The 23,536-nt window shown below is 40.3% G+C and overlaps 2 protein-coding genes across 11 annotated transcripts in view; both read right to left on the reverse strand.

Annotated features, from left to right (window-relative positions):
• LOC125780372 (uncharacterized) overlaps positions 1-23,536 on the reverse strand; it is a 155,650-nt gene that overhangs the window by 124,619 nt on the left and 7,495 nt on the right. The window lies entirely within an intron of this gene.
• The window catches only part of LOC115066680 (homogentisate 1,2-dioxygenase), a 312,248-nt gene continuing 305,962 nt past the window's right edge, over positions 17,251-23,536 (reverse strand). For all 10 annotated transcript variants that reach the window (XM_049462660.1, XM_049462661.1, XM_049462665.1 and 7 more), the window contains one exon: positions 17,251-17,434. In XM_049462660.1, the coding sequence (XP_049318617.1) occupies positions 17,312-17,434 (123 nt within the window). In that variant the 3' untranslated portion in view covers positions 17,251-17,311. The remainder of the gene's footprint in view (positions 17,435-23,536) is intronic.

A 23,536-nucleotide genomic window follows, 5' to 3' on the forward strand; every position in this document is an offset into this window, starting at 1 on the left:
ATTATAACTCTTACCAATATTGTGAAAATAGACGAAATCCGATGAAAACCCCGTTCACTCCCCTAAAAGCCCAATAAATCAATAATTAAATACGCCATAGACATTAAATTTTACCACCGAGATGGCATGAGACAGCTATATGAGAGCTGGTATGAAAATTGGACGATGAGTGTGGCACCGCCCACTTTTTGATGAAATCCCATATCTCGACACTCGACTAACTGATTTCGACAAAATTTGATATGTTGTATTTTTTCATGTTCCTATGTCTTTAAATTCCACTTCATTCGTTTAGTTTCCAATACACAAATCAAGAAGAAATTAATATAACGGGATAAAACTTTGCATTAATAATGTCTTTTGTGTGTGCCATATTATGATGAAAAATTATTTAAATCAATAAAAACTATTCAAGCCCCTAGGTACCGAATATTTAGACCCCGGTATCTAAAGTTGACTTTTGATCGAAAATGTCGGTCAATGTGTGATATATATAACTGAAATTAAGGGATAATCCTTATCTGATAATGGTATGTTTTTACGTCAAAAACAGGTTGAATCGGACCAAGACTTCCCTTAGCCCCCATATACTTAAAATAAAGATTTTCGAACTTTCGGGTACTTTGTAGCACATATAGTATATCAGTGGAAATAAGAGAGTTTCACACATAACAGTGTAGCTTTCTGCCAAAAATAGTTAAATTTAAGCAAAAACTTGGCCTAGCTGCCTTATGACTTATATCAGGATTTTCGAACATCCGGTTGACTTTACTCTATGTGATTGGTTTTACACCTTAAGTCCACGGCTTTGATGTTTGCAAATTGCAAGAGTATAAAATGTTCGGTTGCACCCGAACTTAGCCCTTCCCTACTTTTTTTTGGGGTTTGTTATTATTCATATGGATCAATCTGTTTCTGTTATTAACTTTAATTTAATTTTGTTTTCTATATCTTTTTGAACAACTTGTTTTTTTAAATCTTGGTTGCAGTTTATTTCTCTCTCTAATAATTTTTTAACAAAGTAATAAAGTATTTCTCCTTTTTGTCTTGATTTTGTGTTTACAGCATTTTTGCTTGTGCAATTTTTTAAATTTAAGAAATGTCTTTATTAGATACTATGTTTTAAAAGATATCAAATGGTTTATTTTCCAAATTGTCTACAAGGTTGAATTCTTGTTTCAAACATTTGGTTATTTTTACTATGGTTAAATGGATGGTGTCACGTTTTTAAAAATATTATAGTTTCATGAGAATTACCCACGTTTCATATACATATATTTATCGATTTTCTTCATTTTCCACTATGAACGGTACTAATTAATTTCGAATTTATTCAGGATAGTTGTGATTTATCAAACCTTCATTATTCACATCTTCTTGCGGTGGGCATTCCAGAAAATATGGCAAGGAAATCCAGCACGTTGAAAGCATTTTCTTATCACAAGAGAGCCTTATTCTTCCCAGAAAGAAGCCAACCACCGAATAGCAACCAAAACAGAAAAGCTTTTCAACAAATCACTTGCATTGTTGCATTCATGAAGATGTGTTATCACACATTTGAATATTTATTAATTAAACTGTGGCTTGTAGCGCTATCAATGAACAAAATAATTTGTCTGTTTTGCTTCTTCTTTTGCTCATTTATAAAACTAAGCCAATGCTGAAAAATTACAGTTTTCATCCAAGCCTTTTTATTGTAAGCCCATTGCACAAAAAATGTTTTATTTCGGTGGGAAGCTCGCGGCTTCGCAGCGTTACCTATAACCAGCGGTATTCACTTTTCTCCTGTACTGCTGCAGCAAAACAAGGTAATTGATGATAAAACAGTTCAGTTTCATCGGTATAAAACTGATCCTCAACTGGGAAACTGGCTGCTTAGGCTTCGTCCCATTTTGTATAGATACATATTAATTTACACACATACAGATGTGTGTGAAGGATATAATGTGTACAAGTTCACGCAAGTGAGGAAAGTTCTCTGATTGCCGCACTAAGAACTACGATTTGAGGGTATGCCCCTGGAATGTCCGGTCCCTTAATTGGGAAGGTGTCCTCGTTAGAGTGAAGGCATCACCGCCGTCCACGAAATGCAATGGATGGGACAAGGACTGAGGCTAGTAGGTCATTGTGGAATAGGTGTGGGATTCGTTGTGACGATGTGATCAAAGATGCCTTCTATGAGTGCTTGGAGCGCACCCATGAGACTGCCCCACCACGATGTCGAACTCGTGCTTGGCGACTTTAACGCCAGGGTGGGCAACGCAGTCGGTAAATCAAGCCTCCACAAGGAAACATCCCCAAATGGGTTGAGGCTGATCGACTTCGCCGGGGCCCGAAATATGGTTATCTGTAGTACTAGATTCCAGCATAAGAAAATTCATCAAGCCACCTGGCTGTCTATGGATCGAAAAACCACCAACCAGATCGGACGACGGATAGACGGAAAGCACGTCTCCGGTGGCTTAGATATGCGTGCGTTTCGAGGACCTAACATCGACTCGGACCACTATTTTGCTGCAGCCAAGATTCGCATCAGCCTCAATGCAGCAAAAAACGCACGCCACAAACACAAAGAATGTTTGACGTCGAGAAGCTGCAATCACAACAGATAGCCGAACGATTTTCTACTCCTTGCACTCCTGCTCACTGAGAACACTCGTCAACAATTCGGTATAAGGGAACTGTGGGACGGCATTTCAAACTACTCACGTACAGCTGCAACCGAAACCATTGGTTTTCGGAAAAGCAAAAGAACACCTGGTACAACGAGGAGTGGCGCGTCGTAGCAGAAAACAGGCTGCCTACCTCGCAACGTTACGATCGCCCACAACACGTGCGGGATGGGATAGATACCGAGAGTTGAAGAGTGAAGCAAGACGAATTTGCAGACAGAAAAAGAAAGAGGCCGAAATCCATGAGTACGAAGAGCTTGATAAGCTGGCCGACAGGGGTAATGCTCGAAAAATCTACGAAAAAATGCGACGGCTTACAGAAGGTTTCAAAACCGAAGCATACTCTTGTAGAACCCCCAAGGGTGATCTAGTCACCGATGCCGAGAGCATACTTAAATTATGGAGGGAACACTTCTCCAGCCTGAACGCACAACGCCGGGAGAAGGCGAACCCGATTCCCCAATCGATGACGATGGAGCAGACGTTCCATTATCCGACCATGAAGAAGTTCGAATAGCAATTGGCCGCCTGAAGAACAACAAAGCGGCTGGGGCCCTTGTTTTGGCAGCCGTGCTATATAAGCACGGCGGCGAAGATCTGATAAGGAGCATACATACAATGCTTCTTTGTAAAATATGGTCGGACGGAAGCATGCTCAACGATTGGGATTTAAGTGTGCTCTTCCCAATCCACAAAAAGGGAGACCCCACAATCTCCGCCAACTACCGTGGGATAAGTCTTTTTAACATCGTGTAAGTTATCACGCGACGCAAGAATGTAATTGAAGGAGCCCCAAAATATTGCGCGTGGCCTGAGTCAGCAACAAGTAGCGCACTCAGAATCATGAACGGAAATAACAAGTTTTAAGTCGCATCAAAAAGTTGCGCGTGAACTGAGTCAGCAATTATACGTTCTCACGTCTACCAATACCATCAGCACATATTCGTTCTCACGCCTGCAAATACCAGCTCCCAACACCACAACTGCTACGCAGCAGCGGCGGCAGAAACAGCAACAGGTAGCTTGAGGGTAGTTTATAATTAGAATAATTTTGAGTATAATGTTTGGTGCTCTTCGAGCTGGACGCGCTCCACTCGAATACTCGTAATAAAAACAAAATAGGCATTTTGAATTAATTGGCGCCCAACGTGGGGCTGTGTTTAAGCATAGTAGTTGTCGGTGTCGGTTAAAAACGAGCAACTGCAATCAACCAGCTGCCACAATCATGATTATGCCGCTGAAAGTCGATCGAATCAAGGACCAGCCAGCAACTGCAATCAACCAGCTATCGTAAACGAGCAGCAGCTATTCCATTGGCGGATCAGGACAGGAGGAAGATTGAAGCAGCCGGCAATCATGAATTTAATGTAAGTTGAGAAACTCGAATTTCAATTTTAGAATCAAAGATCTAAACATTGAAGGTACCTCTTGTTAAAAAATAAAATATATTAAGAAAGTGTAATTTAAACTCTAATAGTTTACGGTGCACCCAGTATTTATTTCGTGGAAATAGTAATAACTTTTTCAATGATTAATTGAGGAATAGTGAGGAGTATTGGTTACATGGTATATGAATAGGCCAACCGTCAACTTAATTGACTTAGTCTCTGGCTTTGAAAATATTAAATTATCAGAAGACGAAAAAGTCAAAATGAACGAAAACCAAGCTTACACAGATAGTGAACGCGGCGGTCACTGCTGCTTAGGGGTGCAGAGGCGGGAGTTTGAGAATAGGCTTAAGGTCATGCAGGACCAAATTGATAACGTATCCCAAAAACCCACTATAACGGCTTACGAAAAAATTAAGATAGTTGCGGGTAGAACCTGCGAAGAATCGCTGGACGTTGTAAAGCCTCTACCCGAATTTTCCGGTCAAACCGAAGGTTATGTGTCCTGGCGTGAGGCGGCACATAACGCATATGAGATTTTAAGGACTACGATGGTAGCTCACGGCACTACCAAGCCGTTACCATTATAAGAAATAAAATTCGAGGCGCTGCCGATGCGCTTTTATCGTCGTTTAGCACTGTCTTAAATTTTAACGCTATTATAGCCCGTTTAGATTTCACTTACTCCGATAAGCGGCCGATCTACTTAGTCGAGCAGGAATTGTCGACGTTGAGGGCTCTTCCACTGTGCTCGAATTTTATGATGAGGTTTTGGAAAAACTCTCCTTATTTGCTAATAAAACCAAAATATCTAATGAAGAAAGTATTGCAGGCGCAATTAACGAGAAATATAGGGCTCTTAGAGTGTTCATTTCTGGGTTAAGGAAGCCCCTTTGCGATATTCTCTTCGCATCGCAACCTAGTGACTTGCCATCCACCCTGGCAATCGCTCAGGAAGTCGATGCGAATCACGAACGTTACATTTTCGCAGCAAGCTTTGCAAATAGAGCATCTGATGTGACCAAAAAAGCAGAGAGCAGCCAAAGGGGAAAAGATAACAATAATCAAAGCATGCTAAATAGAACAAATTCGGACAATCAGAAAAATCCTCATTTCGTAAGGCAGCACCGGGGTGATAATAAAATAATGGCCAATACCGCCAACAAAATTTTCAGCAGAACCGTCAAACAGGATATCGGAACTTTCAGCCGCGACAGGAACCAATGGATGTGGATCCTTCATATTCTCACCTACGGCAATTTAAAAGTAACGTAAGAGACGACGGTGGTCAAAAGGGTAAACAATTTGAAGGAAGATCGAAATACCGAGTTAAGCTCAGACTCTTACGAGGAGATATCTGAGCCAGTTGTTGAGGACCTAAAGGCAGAAGAAGTGAATTTTTTAGGGGTAAGTCCCTCCTGCCCTGGATTTCTAAGTCACTAGGTGGGCGGGAGGTAAAGTCTCTTGTCGACACGGGTGCCTCCAAAAACTACATCAGGCCTCTAGAGGGCCTAAAAGGAGTGAAGCCTGTTGATAAGGAATTCACGGTGAAATCCATTCATGGATTCAGCAATATTGGAAAAAAATGCAAGATACACTTGTTTGGAGTGGTATCTGAATTTTTCGTCCTGCCAAATATAACTCTCTTTGATGGAATAGTAGGTTTGGATTTGCTGAACAAGGTTCAAGCAAATATTAATTTGAAAAACAAAATTATCGAATACAACTCTGGTAAGGAAATTATTCATTTTCTCCAGGGTCAAGATGTTAGTCATCTCCAGCTCCATACCGAGTCAGTCCCGGTGAGCATAAAAGGGGAATTTAATGGTATGTTAGAGCGCGTTTCAGGAGTTTTTGCTGACCCAAACGAGAAACTACTATACAACACTAATATTGTGGCCACAATCCGTACTAGGGATAATGAGCCGACTTACGCAAAGTTCTACCCATACCCAATGGGCGTCGCTGATTTTGTAAAAACAGAAATAGAGGATCTCCTCCAAAATGATACTATCCTACGTTCGCGGTCGCCATACAACAATCCCATTTGGGTGGTAGACAAAAAGGGTTTCGATGAGAACGGAGTTAAAAGGAAAATATTAGTAATTGATTTCCGAAAATTGAACGAGAAAACCATTGAAGACTCATATCCCATACCAAACGTAGGGGTAATATTATCAAACTTGGCAAAAGCCCAGCTCTTCACAACCTTGGACCTTAAGTCGGGGTTTCATCAAATTGAGCTCGCCGAACGTGATCGTGAAAAAACCGCTTTCTCTGTGTGTAATGGGAAGTACGAATTCTGCCGTCTTCCCTTTGGCCTTAAGAATGCACCTGGCATTTTTCAGAGGGCAATAGACGACGTTTTTAGGGAACACACAAGTATTGCTTTGTTTGTATTGATGATGTGATCATTTTTTCACAAAATAAGGAAGACCACTTGAAACACGTAGAGGCTATTTTAGTGAGTTTGCTTGAATCAAATATGAGGGTTTCTGTTGAGAAATCAAATTTTTTTATTTCTAATATCAAAAGGAGGAGTAAAAACATGCCTGCAGAAATTTGAAGCAATCCAAAATTTCCCACAGCCAACAACATTGAGAGGTGTGAGGTCCTTTTTAGGAATGGCTGGGTATTACAGATGCTTCGTTCGTGACTATGCAAAAATTGCTAAACCAATAAGTAGTATCCTTAGGGGCGAATTTGGTAAAGTGCCGGCATCTCAATCAAAAAAAATTGAAATATCATTTGACCAGGAACAAGTGAATGCATTTAGTAAATTGAAGAGTATACTAACATCAGAAGATACTATGTTAGCCTATTCGGACTTTAAAAAGGCTTTCGACCTAACCACTGATGCTTCTTCACACGCCCTAGGTGCGGTCCTTTCTCAAGGGGGGAGACCGATTACAATGATTTCCAGAACCCTTCACAAAAAGGAAGAACACTTTGCAACAAACGAGCGAGAGCTTCTGGCAATCGTATGGGCTCTTAAAACCCTTACACATTATTGTCTGATCGTAACCCGAATCCAAAAATAAAGCGATGGAAAGCTTTCATTGAAGGATATAATGCCAAACTATAAACCAGGAAAGGATAATTTAGTAGCTGATGCTTTATCACGCCAGTTTATAAACGCACTAGATCCAGAACCTGAATCGGATGCTGCCACTATTCATAGCGAACAGTCTCTTACTTATACGGTGGAAACAGTTTCAAAACCAGTAAATGTCTATAAAAACCAACTAATTTTGGAATCTGGCTTACATCCGGCCAAAAGGACATTTGTTATTTTTGGAAATAAGTTACGCCATTTTCTCACGTTTCCTGATAATGAGAGTTTGTTTAAAATGCTATCAGAAGTGGTAAAAACCTCTGCTGGCGCAAATCCAAAACTGGCTAGAGAGTACTTTCCCAAATACAAGATTCCGTCTCTTGTATAGTCTGCATTAAAGCTAAATATGTCAGACATCCAGTAAAGCATCCCATAGGAAAAACACCCATTCCATCTTTTCCCGGTGAATTTCTCCATATTGACATATGCTGTACTAATGCCTCATATTTCCTTACTTGTGTGGACAAGCTATCTAAGTTTGCAGTAGCGCTACCAATCCCTTCACGAAACATAATCGATATTAAACCGCGTATTCGGCAACTGGTCAATATGTTCGCAGGAACCAAAATTTTTTCTGCGATAATGAAAAATCATTAAACTCAAATACAATAAGATCGTGCCTTAGAGACCTTTTCGACATTGAAATTGTGAATGCTCCTCCTCTGCATAGTACTTCTAATGGGCAGGTGGAGAGATTTCATAGCACTATGGGGGGAAATAGCTAGATGCCTTAAATTAGAAAAAGGAATTGAAGATACTGTGGACTTAATTTTACTGGCCACAATTCAATGCAATAAGAGCATTCACTCCGTAACTGGACCTTGGATGTTATTCATTCCCGGGTAGGTGGGACAGAAGCAAAAAATAAGGTAGAAAAGGCTCAAGAAGCAATGTTAAGGACTCATAACAAAAACAGGATAGCGAGAACATTTGCCGTTGGAGAAACAGTCCACATTAAGCCAAATAGACGGTTGGGAAACAAACTTACCCCCTTATATGTGGAGGGCATAGTCCAGGAGGACCTGGGTTCTACGGTCAGGGTTAAAGGTAGAATGGTTCATAAGAATAATCTCCGATAGTCGAATAAAATATTTTTAAGTCTTACGATCTTCTTTGCTTCTGTCTTTCCTTCTCTTGTTAGACCTCTGCTCTTTATGCTTAGCTTGACCTCGACCTCCACAGTTTGTAAGATTGTGGATTATTCACACTCAGACTACTTACCGATTACGAATGGTGACGTGGTTTTATGGGACTCGTACGATTACATCAGACATATGACAAACCTGACTGCCTACGCTGAATTGACCATTGACACTCCCTCAGCGCTAAAACTGAACCCAAAAAGCCACATGACGAAACTGATGAATGCTGACCTGGACCGAATCGACAAGCTTCTTCGGGCAGTAGTGGGACCGACAAGACATTCACGTAGCCTAAACATCTTGGGAACTGCTCTTAAGGTTGTGGCAGGCACGCCGGACTTCGACGATTTTCAGAAAGTAACTTTAGAGCTTGATAGGCTTAGGGACAATAACAATCGCCATGTAGCAATAAACTCAAAGTTCCAGGAACAGATTACCGATTTAACCAATACAGTAAATGAAGTTATAAGAATAAAAAAACTAGAACAGATAGATACCGGACACCTTTACGAAATTCTTTTGGCCCGAAATATGGCTATTATTACAGACCTAGATAACATTATCTTATCAATCGCCTTGGCACAGTTGGGATTATTAAACCCAATCATTTTTGATAATATTGAAATTGATTCAATCTTGAAGACCGAGTCTCTCAACAACTTAACTGTAACTGATTTGTTATTAGTCTCTAAGTTTAAAGTATTTCATGATAATAACCTTTTTCACTTCCTAGTTAAGTATCCTAGACCTAAGCTTATGTGTAAAAGAAAAATTGTATTACCAGTAGCTCACAACAACAAAATGCTATCACTACGCGACAACTCCGTAGCGGTTTGTGGTAAAGACATCTATTCCTTGGATGGCTGTGCAGAGACTACCATGCACTTTTGCAGAAAATCGAACCTAACAACTTGCGCTCAACAACTGGTAGCCAGCGTCACCGCAGAGTGTAGAACAACATTTGGCGAACTAGATCCCTTACAAAAAATTGATGATGGTATGGTCATCATAAACGACTCCACCGCCACGGTAACTTCTGAGAGCGAGACCATTTCGCTGAAAAAAGGTACTTACCTGATAATGTTTCCTGATAAGGCAAGTATAAATGAAACAACCTTCGTTAACCGGAATGGCCTTCAAATAAAGGAAGGTGAAATCCCTTGGGCGACTCGGATAAATATAACGGGACACGATAACATAATGAGCTCATCTTACTTGCGGCACCGGGTGCTGGTAAATCGCCCGCTGATGGAACAGCTAACCGATGGGTATGAAAAAGGATTAACAACGATGTCAATAATTCTCATGGTAATAATAATTATCGCCGTGCTTTTTTCCATAATAAGATTCTATAAAAAGCTGAAGCGATAGGCTGCAATAGTAAGAGTAGTAGAAAACATCACTCAGGTGTCAAGAGAAAGGTCCGAGGACGTCCCTCACTTAGGAGGGGAGGAGTTATCACGCGACGCAAGAATGTAATTGAAGTAGCCCCAAAATATTGCGCGTGGCCTGAGTCAGCAATTATACGTTCTCACGTCTGCCAATACCATCAGCACATATTCGTTCTCACGCCTGCAAATACCAGCTCGCAACACCACAACTGCTAAGCAGCAGCGGCAGCAGCAACAGCAACAGGTAGCTTGTGGGTAGTTTATAATTAGAATAATTTTCAGTAGAATGTTTGGTGCTCTTCGAGCTGGACGCGCTCCGCTCGAATACTCGTAATAAAGTCAATAAAAACAAAAGAGGCATTTTGAATTAATTTGTATAAGGTTCTATCGAGCGTATTGTGTGAAAGATTAAAGCCCACCGTCAATAAACTGATTGTACCTTATCCGCGTGGCTTTAGACCTCGAAAATCAACAACCGATCAGATATTCACCATGCGCCAAATCTGGGAAAAGCCCCGTGAAAGGAGAATCGACACACACCACCTCTTCGTCGATTTCAAAGTTGCTTTTTACAGCACGAAAAGGAGCTGCGATGTCTGAGTTGGTATCCCCTCAAAACTAATACGTCAGTGTAAGCTGACGTTGAGCAATACCAAAATCTCAGTCAGAATCAGGCTTCGCTTTTTCTAGACTAAATAAGGAAGCACAGCTAATGGGTCTAGTGGTGAACGAGGGCAAGACGAAATATCAATATACATGGAGTATGGCGACATACTGCAATCTTATCACACATGCCACAAAACCACATTCTATCCATAGAAAACAAAAAAAAAATTAGAGCGAAATCTTTCATTAACTGTCGGTAAAGTCGACCACGCTCTTACTTGACAGACTGTACATTATTTCTTTGGTACATTTGTCTTTATGTTTACGTAGCCAAATACGAGCCACAATTCATAAGGGAATAACAAGTGTCTCACGCATCTCCGTTATCACGGACAACCAATGTCCGAAGCTCACGTTTTGTCAAAGGCTCTATGTGTCAAAGCACTGACTCGATGACAAAGCGTCACAACATTGTATTGTTCGTAGAAAATGAGAGCTGTGTCAAGTGAAACGATTGCCGATTGTCTTCACTTCCCTTTCCGCTCGAGCAGCTTCGCCAACAAACCATCGAAAATATGTATGTTTATGTATGAGATTGCAACATATCCATGCCATCTCAATGCGAGCCCCGGCAAAATATTTGTTTGAGAAATATTTTAAATATTTGTATTTAGTTTGAGAAATATGTCACTCTTAGATTTTAGTCTTAGTATTATAATTCTCTCATATATGTATCTCTTTATTTATTCTCTCATTTAACATACAATGTGCTGTAAACTACGATTGCTTATGTTTTCCTTTTATGTAAGTTCAGTTGTATTTTGACGTTCAAATAAAGAAGACGCCCAGCGGTCATTCTAATCTGTCTGGTGACAAATATTTTAAATCGATAAGAACTATGTTGATAGTTTTGTAACTTTTTCTGAGTTTTGCGAGTTTACGGGATTGTCAGTTGTCCTTCCCAGAAAAACATTAGAAAGTTGTTCAATTTATGATTTCTAGCTTTTGCTATCGTCGCGAAAAAACGCTTGTTTTCAAATGCATGCTCGGGGATATGTCAAGGGGTCTCTTTTTGTGAATAAGGCAAGGTCACTTGTTGAATGTGCGCCTGCGTTTATGAATAAAAATGTTTTTGTTGTATTGATAAGTGATTAAATCATGATTTAAATTTCTGAATGCGCACATGCGTATTAGGCCGGATCGATTTGTATGGGTGGAAAGAAACCAACAAAGCGGCTAGCAAAAACGAAAACTACAGAGAATTCTAAGAAAGTTTTGCCTAGAAAAAGGTCTAAAATTAATTCCCAGTTCGCGCAGAACGACTTTAGAGTTTGAGGTCATACTTATTAAATTGCACTCAAAAACCTATACTTTCATAAGAAGCGATCCGGAAAATTGTACTTGGTTTCTTCGATTATAACGAAAGTTTGTGCTTCTATGTATGCAGCATACAGACATTCCTATATTTTTTTTTAATTCTAAAATTATGGAAAATACTGTGGATCGAAAATAAAATTTTATTATTGTAATTAAGTTTTCAAAAAATTAAATGTTTCTGTGGTGCAAGTTACAGACATTGTTTTTTTTTTTGCTGAGGACTGAGAATCTTGTCTAGTTTTAGTGTTTTTAGGCTTTAAAGTCTTTTTTGGATTCCATGTGTGGTGTTGCAGCACGTCTTTATATAGTTGCGGCCATGATATCGTCTCTATTCTTTGCAATAGCGCGTCGGGAAACTGTTGTCAGAAACTGTACACAACGCTCAGTTGCTTGGATATGAAATGGAATCCCTGGGTCAGGATGCGGCGGATCATCAGACTCAATGAACTGCGACAAGTGTTCGTATGGAATGTTTGCTGAGAATGGAGGCTCAGACAAAACACTGTCATAGTCTAGGTCAACCAGATCAAAGTAGTCTGAGCATTCAAAATTTATTGCGTGCTTTTTATCATAAACCTTTATATTAGTCGGATCACACACTTTATCACGATAATGTAGTATATTTTTATGGCTCTTTTTTCTTTTATCATAAAGCATTGCCAGTAAGATATTTTCAGGATGACCGAAATATGAATTATTTTGGATTACAGTGTTAACAATTTCTCGCAGCGTTGGTGGTAAATATCGGGTGGACTATCTGCTTGCCTTTGTTAGCCATCGAGAGTGCACAATTTGTCCCGGTTTCATATTGGCTAAATTTTCGGGGCAGAAACCATCACAAACTACATTTTCTTGCCATTCAATACAAGTATTGAACGTCAGTCGAAAGCGTTTTTTCATGAATGGGTGGAGGCATATGTATCTCCCAACGAAATGGCCTCAAAGTCGGGTACAGCCTACAGAAATATTTTGTTTATTTAGCCCAGATCAAAATATACATGTTAGGCTCTTTAAAACAATTGTTTGCTTACGGCCATCTGCTCGCATGTTTCGATTTGCTTAGTTATTATCACACTAGCTTTGCGCGGTCCGCTTGTAGTGGACTTTTCCAATGCGGAGAACAAGTGACGAAGTGGAAGTTCATTAAAGTGTAATAAACAAACAAACCAGTGCAATGGTCTGTTCAACATGACTTCGAATCTCCTTAAAACTCCATTTTCAGAACCTGTGTTTGTCGCTTCTCCATCACAGCAATTTCCAGTCAGTCTCTCAAGGGACATATTTTTTCCTATAAGGAACTCGCACAATTGCCTCTGTTTTGTTTTAGCGTCTTCGGCGTCGACTTTTACGTAACCCAACAATCTGCTATCAGGCTCTTTAACCCCTTGACGTATTTCCACGAGTCTGACTAGTGGTACAATTTCTGGTGCCTAACATGATTATCACGAGTCTAGCTCGTGGTGCGTAGAAGTATACATTTGATGAAAAGAGAATTAAAATTTTCCCGTTATTTTCGGCTAATAATGTAAACAAAAAACATTACAGTAGTTGAGTGCATTATGTACTGTGTAATTATCATTAAAATTAAATCGTAGTATTTTATATTTTATAAATTTGTAAAACAAGCGTGCGACAGTTCGTAAGCGTCAAAACTGGTTTGTTTAGAGCAAGTTGTCGGCGAACAGTTGGAAGCGAATTTCGTTGCGCTAATTGATACGTCAAGGGGTTAAGAACTACTAAATATAATTCTTTTACCATTCTCGGATGATATCTTCCACTTTCTTTTCGCTCGTCTGAGAGTTGTTTTTTCTGCCATCAAAGGAGAAGGCTACCAGATCACAGTCATTCCGTTGCTTTCTTCGAAGAGAATCCATACATTTCTTTCTATCACGTAAAACTTTAGATTTGTCTATAATTATTGGTTCCCCATTCTCATCTTTAAAGTCAATATCTTTGAAAAGCGATGTGGCCAAAAAAGAAGCAACCCTATTACCGATTCCAAACCTATCGCACGCCATAGCGAAATGAGGTGTATCGTACCTTTTGCTATTAATTTTTTTTCGACGAACTTGGCTCTCTTGCAGTTGGCATGGCAAACATCACTTCTGATTCAACATCCATATTTGTTGAGCCAGGAAAAAAAGTTGAATCAAGACTAGTTGGCGACAGTGTTGATTGTTGGTTCCCTTTACGACACTTAAAGGTGCGAAGGATTCTATGTTTAAGAGTATCAGCCCTGACAATCCCCAAAAAAACGGCAAAAACAGCCCTCACTTCTTCGCCGGAGATGGCTTTGCCTTCCCTACTTCGACGACACACCCCAAGCTGTACTGAGTTGGCGAGTTTAGCGATTCTCCTATTCTACTTATTGCGACCTCCGGTGCTTAACCAAGGGTTGTTGCTGTATTAAACCCACTTTTCCATCTTTTTCGCTGCTTTAATGTGCTGTTAGCCGGCCGAGCTATTCAATCACGGCGGCGAAAATCTCATCAGAAGCTTGCATCAGTTACTTTATAAAATTTGGTAGGAAAGAAGCATGCTCAACGATTGGAATTTAAGTGTGCTCTGCCTAATCCACAAAAAGGGAGTCCCTCCCCCCCGCCAACTACCGTAGGATAAGTCTCTTTAACATCGCGTATAAGGTTCTATCCAGCGTATTGTGTGAAAGATTAAAGCCCAGCGTCAATAAACTGATTGTACCTTATCAGTGTGACTTTTGACCTCGAAAATTAACAACCGACTAGATATTCACCATGCGCCAAATCTTGAAAAAGACCTGTGAAAGGAGAATCGACATACAACATTTATCATGTCATTAAACAAACTCGTCGCACTCGCCACTAGGCTCCCACGTCATTGTTGACAGTCATAACTTTGAAGTCGTAGATAGTTTCGTATATTTAGAAACCAGCGTAAACACTACCAACAATGTCAGCTTGGAACCCCAACGAAGGATAACTCTTTCCAGCAGGTGGTACTTCGGACTGAGTATGCAATTGAGAAGTAAAGTCCTCTCTCGACGAACAAAAACCAAACTCTATAAGTCACTCATAATTCCCGTCCTGCTATATGCTGCAGAGGCATGACAACAACACGTCGACGTTACGAGTTTTCGAGAGAAAAGTTCTGCGATAGATTGATGGTCCTTTGCGCGTTGGCCACGCCGAATATCGCATTTGATGGAACGATGAGCTGTATGAGATAATGACGACATGGACATAGTTTAGCGAATTAAAAGACAGCGGCTGAGTGGGCTAGGTCATGTCGTCCGAATGAACAAAAACACTGCAGCTCCGAGAGTATTCGACGTAGCCGTCGGGAGAAGCAGAGCAAGAGGAAAACCTGAACTCTGTTGGAAAAACCAGATTAAGGAGGAGCTGGATTCGCTTGGAATCTCCAAATGGCGCCACCTTGCGAAAAGAAAAAAACGACTGGCGCGCTATTTTTAACTCGATTATAATCGCGTAAGCGATTTCTACGCCCGTTATATCCTTCCTCACGAGCGCCTCTCATGAGCTAAATAGAGATTCTTTTACTAGTGCTCTATGCAGATTTCAAAGCCACACTTTTTGGCCGACGATTTCGTTAACCTAGGTAATGATGTCCCACCCGAAAGACTGACCAGATTCGCTGGGGTCGCTTCTACACTTCCCGTGAAGGAGTCGCTTTAAATGGCCCAACGTTGTCTCAATTACGAGGCCGAGGTTAGAGTTGACGTACGCTCTTATGTGGCGATGCATTTATATGTGACCAGCACAAAAAAATTAGTCATGTTAATGATCGGTGTTCAGAATAAAACGGGAATTTAAAATTCCGCAGAGAGCCGAACTAACAAATTTTTTTTTTATAATATTGATATATTATACATGCCCTTGATAAGTGAGCAGTTATAGCATTTGGATGAGGTATCCGAATATTCTCGAACAGTTTGTTGTTACCTTCACGCGTTATTTTTGGATAAGAAAGCATCGAGCAGAGAAATGGGGAATTTAAAATTTGGCTGCATAGAAATATATAATAGGGGTATACTCTTGCTCTTGCAAAACCATTGCACGGTGCAGGAATTGCAGATTTTTCCACCCAATACAATGGCACAACAACAAACACATACAGAAAAATATTCGCAAGGGCTATAAAATATGTCATACCAAAACCCATGTTTTTTTGCGTGCAATGTCACGAAAAACATAATTGCAACTCTGTTTTAGCTGTCATTTTACATAAAGTCATATTTTGAGGATAATTTGTTAAGGAAGATAAATTTTAAATAATTTTTATAATTTCTATTTAAATTATAAAAATTTGTTACAGTTTTTTTTTTGTTACAAATGTATGCAGCAGGTGCGCTAATTCACAATAGCCATGTCCAATAGTCATTTACAATAAATTGACCGAATCAGCCGTTCATATATCAATAGATTCTGCAATGGGTGCCCTCGTGCCCTTGTATATTTCGGTATAGGATTTTTGCAATCTGCAATCTGGCAAGAGCAAGAGAATCCCCCTAATATAAAAAAAACACCTTATTTAATTCCAATTTTTCTTGTTTATAACGTAAGTTATCTGTGTACTTACACATCTAACGGGTGATTTTTTTGAGGTTAGGATTTTCATGCATTAGTATTTGACAGATCACGTGGGATTTCAGACATGGTGTCAAAGAGAAAGATGCTCAGTATGCTTTGACATTTCATCATGAATAGACTTACTAACGAGCAACGCTTGCAAATCATTGAATTTTATTACCAAAATCAGTGTTCGGTTTTTTTTTTTTTTTCGGACAAATTTTGTTCAGCGATGAGGCTCATTTCTGGTTGAATGGCTACGTAAATAAGCAAAATTGCCGCATTTGGGGTGAAGAGCAACCAGAAGCCGTTCAAGAACTGCCCATGCATCCCGAAAAATGCACTGTTTGGTGTGGTTTGTACGCTGGTGGAATCATTGGACCGTATTTTTTCAAAGATGCTGTTGGACGCAACGTTACGGTGAATGGCGATCGCTATCGTTCGATGCTAACAAACTTTTTGTTGCCAAAAATGGAAGAACTGAACTTGGTTGACATGTGGTTTCAACAAGATGGCGCTACATGCCACACAGCTCGCGATTCTATGGCCATTTTGAGGGAAAACTTCGGACAACAATTCATCTCAAGAAATGGACCCGTAAGTTGGCCACCAAGATCATGCGATTTAACGCCTTTAGACTATTTTTTGTGGGGCTACGTCAAGTCTAAAGTCTACAGAAATAAGCCAGCAACTATTCCAGCTTTGGAAGACAACATTTCCGAAGAAATTCGGGCTATTCCGGCCGAAATGCTCGAAAAAGTTGCCCAAAATTGGACTTTCCGAATGGACCACCTAAGACGCAGCCGCGGTCAACATTTAAATGAAATTATCTTCAAAAAGTAAATGTCATGAACCAATCTAACGTTTCAAATAAAGAACCGATGAGATTTTGCAAATTTTATGCGTTTTTTTAAAAAAAAAAGTTATCAAGCTCTTAAAAAATCACTCTTTATTTTATTTCGAAAATTTTCCTTTTTAATTAAAAGTACTATAATTCTGATTTTAATGTTTTTATTATATAAAGTTCCTTTAAAACGTAGAAATATTAACAATAATTAAATATTAAAATTTTTCTTCAGCCCTTTCCAGCATTCAAAATACTGCTCATCCAATTTTTGACATGTTTTTTCTGCCCACTTAGTTATTCTTAGACTCAGCGATGATTCGAACATGAAAGCCTGTAAAACAAAGAAAAATAATAATGACATGTAAGGAATACTGAAATTTTGATATATGAGTACTAAGACTATAGTTTTTGTTGAAGTAATGATTATATAAATACAGTGGAGCAATAAAATTTACATACACCTAGTTCTATTAAATTACGACGCGTTTATTTGTTTTAAAATTAATATATTTTGTGGTTTTTTTCTAACCATATCAAGATATTTATATTTAACATAAATATAGCATATCAAGTTTTTTTATACACAAACACAAAAAAATAACGCCAAAGCTTAAAATGCGCCTAATTCATATCAAAAAAGTTGACCAATGATTATTTATATAAATCAAAAATAATTACAATAGTTTTAGCGGTTTTTGGCCTATATTTTATTGCTATTATTGTCCCTATACGTCGACGTATGCTCCCCACTCGATTTCTAGTATTATTTTCGGATATTTTGACATACTAAGACAATGATCCTGCTTTTTGCCTTATTTTGATGAAATTCGATGTTTTCGTATACGATTTTCCAAAAAGTTCTAGATATTTTAAATAGGATTAATGTATGGTGGTTGCGGGACCTATGAAGTTATTTTTAATTCCATGACAACCCTGCATGTACAAGATGAGCCGGGTGTTTTGGGTCGTTATCTTGTTATAAATGGAAGTGGTCGCTAGTAACAACTGATTTAAGCACACTTAAAATTTAAATTTGTTTCTTAAAATGTTCAAATCCAAATGTTCAACTCCAGATGCAGCCACATATCCCCAAACCATAACTTTACTCCTACATATTTTCTTTGCGACTCTTCATTGATCTTTCACCACATTTTTCGTGATCTTGTTGAATCAAATATATTAAATTTTGATTCGTCGGTGAACACAATGTTTTCCCAAAACAATACGGTTTTTTAAAATATTGTTTAACAACCGCCGACCTCTTCTTTTTATTAACCTTACTTATGTATGGCTTACGACGAGCGATTCGCTTATGATAACCAGCACTATGATAACCAGCACTATTCAATACATTCCCTACCGTTTGGGGATTTATTTTTTTTTGTATACATTTCGAAAATGGATAAACTCATGTTTCTGAATATTTTAACAAAATTATTTAAATTTTTAGTGTGCTTAAATCGTCTGTTAATAGCGGCCACTTCTATTTATAACAAGATAACGACCCAAAGCACCCGTCTCATCTTGTACATGCAGGGTTGTTATGGAATTAAAAATAACTCCATAAGTCTCGCAACCACCATACATTAATCCTATTTAAAATATCTAGAACTTTTTGGAAAATCGTATTCGAAAACATCGAATTTCATCAAAATAAGGCAAAAAGCAGGATCATTCTCTTAGTAGGTCAAAATATCCGAAAATAATACTAGAAATCGAGTGGGGAGCATACGTCGACGTATAGGGACAATAATAGCAATAAAATATAGGCCAAAAACCGCTAAAACTATTGTAATTATTTTTGATTTATAGAAATAATCATTAGTGTACATAAACTTTTTTGATATAAATTAGGCCCATTTTAAGCTTTAGCATTAATTTTTTTTATTTGTGTAAAAAAAAAAAAAATTGATACGCTAAATTTATTGTTAAATATACATCTTTCGAAATGGATAGAAAAAAACCACAAAATTTATTCATTTTATAACAAATAAACGTGCCGTAATTTAATAGAACTAGGTGTATGTATCTGATCGCCCTGGGAGTGGCCAGAAACGATTATTTTATGACTCATATGACTCAAGCAGCTGACGACTTCCGGTCTTAGACCAAGTGGCCTCTGGGTAGCCTATGAACAACCGTTTGAAGGTGAGCTAAAGTGAGAAGGCGAAAAATCCCCTGCATAGGGTTGTGCGCTGGGTTTGGGACCCGCCACGTAAAAAAACACTCCCAATGAAAAAACAACAACAGCCTCGGATGAGAGTCCCCCTTGTGATGCCAACCCTGGCAAACAAATTAAAGACTATGATTAGAGGGCATGCACCTGGAATGTCCGGTCCCTTATTTGGGAAGGTTTCGCTGCCCAGCTGGTTGATGTCCTCGTGCAAATAAAGGCTGACATCACCGCCGTCCAAGAAATGCGATGGACGGGACAACGACAGATACGAGTAGGTTTTTGTGGCATTTACTACAGTGGCCATATAAAGGAGCGCAAGTCTCTGTCGCCGAGAGCTATCATTCACTCCGGTGAATGAACGTCTAGCCACAATCCGCATCAAAGCGAGGTTCTTCAACCTAACGTTGATTTGCGCCCACGCCCGAGGGAAGAGTACTTGGAGCGCACTTATGAGAGACGCCCCCGCCACGATATCAAAATCGTGCTTGGCGACTTTAACGCCAGGGTGGGCAAAGAAGGCATCTTTAGCACTACGGTCGGTAAATTCAGCTTCCGCGAGGAAACATCCCCAAATGGGTTCAGGCTGATCGACTTCGCCGGAGCCCGAAATATGGTTATCTGTAGTACTAGATTCCAGCATAAGAAAATTCATCAAGCTACCTGGATGTCTCCGATCATGTTGTGATAGAGGAAAGACACGTCTCCAGTGTTTTGGATGTGCGTGCGCTCCGAGGTCCTAACATCGACTCGGACCACTATCTTGTTGCAGCCAAGATTCGCACCCGCCTCTGTGCAGCAAAAAACGCACGCCAACAAACACAAGGAAGGTTCGACGTCGAGAAGCTGCAATCACAACAGACAGCTGAACGATTTTCTACTCGGCTTGCACTCCTACCCTCTGAGAGTACTCGTCAACAACTCGGTATAAGGGAACTGTTGGACGGCATTTCAAACTCCTTACGTACAGCTGCAACCGACACCATTGGTTTTCGGAAAAGCAAAAGAACACCTGGTACAACGAGGAGTGGCGTGTCGTAGCAGAAAACAGGCTGCCTACCTCGCAACGTTACGATCGCCCACAACACGTGCGGGATGGGATAGATGCCGAGAGTTGAAAAGGGAAGCAAGACGCAATTGCAGACAGAAAAAGAAAGAGACCGAAATCCATGAGTAAGAAGAGCTTGATAAGCTGGCCATCAGGGGTAATGCGCGAAAATTCTACGAAAAAATGCGGCGGCTTACACAAGGTTTCAAGACCGAAGCATACTCTTGTAGAACCCCCAAGGATGATCTTAAATTCTCCAGCCTGCTGAATGGCAGTGAACGCACAACGCCGGGAGAAGGCGAACCCGATTCCCCAATCGATGACGATGGAGCAGACGTTCCATTATCCGACCATGAAGAAGTTCGAATAGCAATTGGCCGCCTGAAGAACAATAAAGTGGCAGGGGCCGACGGATTGCCGGCCGAGCTATTCAAACACGGCGGCGAAGAACTGATAAGGAGCATGCATCAGCTTCTTTGTAAAATATGGACGGAAGAAAACATAAACGATGATTGGAATTTATATGCGCCCTGTCCAATTCACAAAAAAAGAGACCCCACAATCTACGCCAACTGTGGGATACGCCTCCTCAACATCGCATATAAGGTTCTATCGATCGTATTGTGTGAAAGATTAAAGCCCACCGCCAACAAACTGATTGGACCCTATCAGTGTGGCTTTAAACCTGGCAAATCAACAACCGACCAGATATTCACCATGCGCCAAATCTTGGAAAAGACCCGTGAAAGGAGAATCGACACACACCACCTCTTCGTCGATTTTGACAGCACGAAAATGAACTGCCTTTATGCCGCGATATCTGAATTTGATATCCCCGCAAAACTAATACGGCTGTGTAAACTGACGTTGAGCAAAACCAAAAGCTCCGTCAGAATCGGGAAGGACCTCTCCGAGCCGTTCGATACCAAACGAGGTTTCAGACAAGGCGATTCCCTATCGTGCGACTTTTTCAACCTGCTTCTGGAGAAAATAGTTCGAGCTGCAGAACTAAATAGAGAAGGTACCATCTTCTATAAGAGTGTACAACTGCTGGCGTATGCCGATGATATTGATATCATCGGCCTCAACACTCGCGCCGTTAGTTCTGATTTCTCCAGACTGGACAAGGAAGCAAAGCAAATGGTCAACGAGGGCAAGACGAAATACATATCTCCTGTCATCAAACAAACAGTCGTTGCACTCGCGACTTGGCACTCACGTCACTGTTGACAGTCATAACTTTGAAGTTGTAGATAATTTCGTCTATTTAAGAATCAGTATTAACACCACCAACAACGTCAGTCTGGAAATCCAACGCAGGATAACTCTTGCCAACAGGTGCTACTTCGGACTGAGATGGCAATTGAGAAGTAAAGTCCTCTCTCGACGAACAAAAACCAAACTCTATAAGTCGCTCATAATTCGTCATGCTATATGGTGAGGCTTGGATGTCAACAACGCATGAGTCGACGCTGCGAGTTTTCGAGAAAAAAGCTCTGCGAAACATTTATGGTCCTTTGCGCGTTGGCCGCGGCGAATGTCGCATTAGATGGAACGACGTGCTGTACGAGATATACGACGACATTGACCTAGTTCAGCGAATTAAGAGACAGCGGCTACGCTGGCTAGGTCATGTTTTCCGGATGGACGGAAACACTTCAGCTTTGAAAGTATTCGACGTAGTACACGCCGGGGGAAGCAGGGGAAAAGGAAAACCTCCACTCCGTTGGAAGGACCAAATGGAAAGGACCTGGCTTAGCTTGGAATATCCAATTGACGCCACGTAGCGAAGAGAAGAAACGACTGGCGCGCGGTTGTTAACTCGGCTATAATCGCGTAAGCGGTGTCTACGCCAATTAAGAAGGAGATGAAGGTGTATGTAATCTTTATTGGTCCACTAGTACGCATTTAGTTTTCTAGTTATGTTTAGGGTTCTGCGCACCATTTTCGTGCATACAGTCATGACATGATTCCCACTCTTAGATTTCTTACCGAAAAATTAAGCGAAAAGTCTGAAGGTTTTCTGGAATCAAATCAAGAATTACAATCTACCAATAGTCCTGTTTACTTAATGAAAATCTCGCTTCCGTATCAAAAAGAATAATGTCGCCAAATATCCGGATATCAAAACAGTCTACTTATTGATGTGAATCAGGGGGTGAAACATCTACAGCTGTTATATTTTCTCAAAATGAACTCAGTATTTTAATACGCGATCAGTTTAGAAATAATAAAGTAATTTGTGAAAGCGTTGGTTTTGGAATTACATTATTTTATTTCCGAATTTCGTACAAAAAGTTGAATGAAGCATACATATTATATCAGGGTTACAACTTTTCCGCCTGAAAAGCGGACGGCAGCGCGCGCTGAATTCGAGCTGTTGAGGAAACTGGGCATATGTCGGCCATCCAGCAGTAATTGGGCTAGCCCATTACATATGGTGCGCATGGCCGACGGGTCAAGGAGACCGTGTGGTGACTACCGCGCGCTTAACGCGGTAACCGTCCCCGACATATACCCTTTGCCGTTCCTGCACGATTTCAGTAATATTTTTGCTGGAAATTCAATATTTTCAAAAATCTATCCACAGAAGGCCTTTCACCAGATCCCAATCGATCCCTATGACATTTGTAAAACTGCCATCACAACTCTTTTTGGGTTGTACGAATTCACGCACATGACCTTTGGGTTGCGCAACGCGGCACAAACATTCCAAAGAGTCATCAACGAAGTTTTCCGCGGCATAGATAATGTGTTCACCTACCTGGACGACATATGCGTCGCATCACGCTCCCCAGAAGAACATCGCAGACATCTTCGTATAGTTTTTCAACGATTACGCCAACACAACTTAACAATAAACGTAACCAAATCAGTGCTTGGTGCATCAGAGCTGCATTTCTTAGGGCATTTGATCACGAAGGATGGAATCAAGCCGCTGCCTAGCCGCATTGAAACGATTCGCTTATTCAAACTTCCTACGATTGCAAAGGACCTTAAACGATTCCTAGCTATGATCAATTTTTATAGGTCGCTACTTCCAAACCCACTTTCGCACCAAGCACCTCTTTTCAAAATGTGTTCTGGAAATAAGCGCAACGACAAAACACCACTGAACTGGACGAACGACAACATAAGGCACTTTGAGGCTTGCAAAGAGGACCTCGTTAATTGCGCGCTTCTGGCGCACCCGCTCCCGAACGCTCCTCTTT

The sequence above is a fragment of the Bactrocera dorsalis genome, chromosome 1 (assembly GCF_023373825.1).
Source record: "Bactrocera dorsalis isolate Fly_Bdor chromosome 1, ASM2337382v1, whole genome shotgun sequence".
NCBI lineage: Eukaryota > Metazoa > Arthropoda > Insecta > Diptera > Tephritidae > Bactrocera > Bactrocera dorsalis.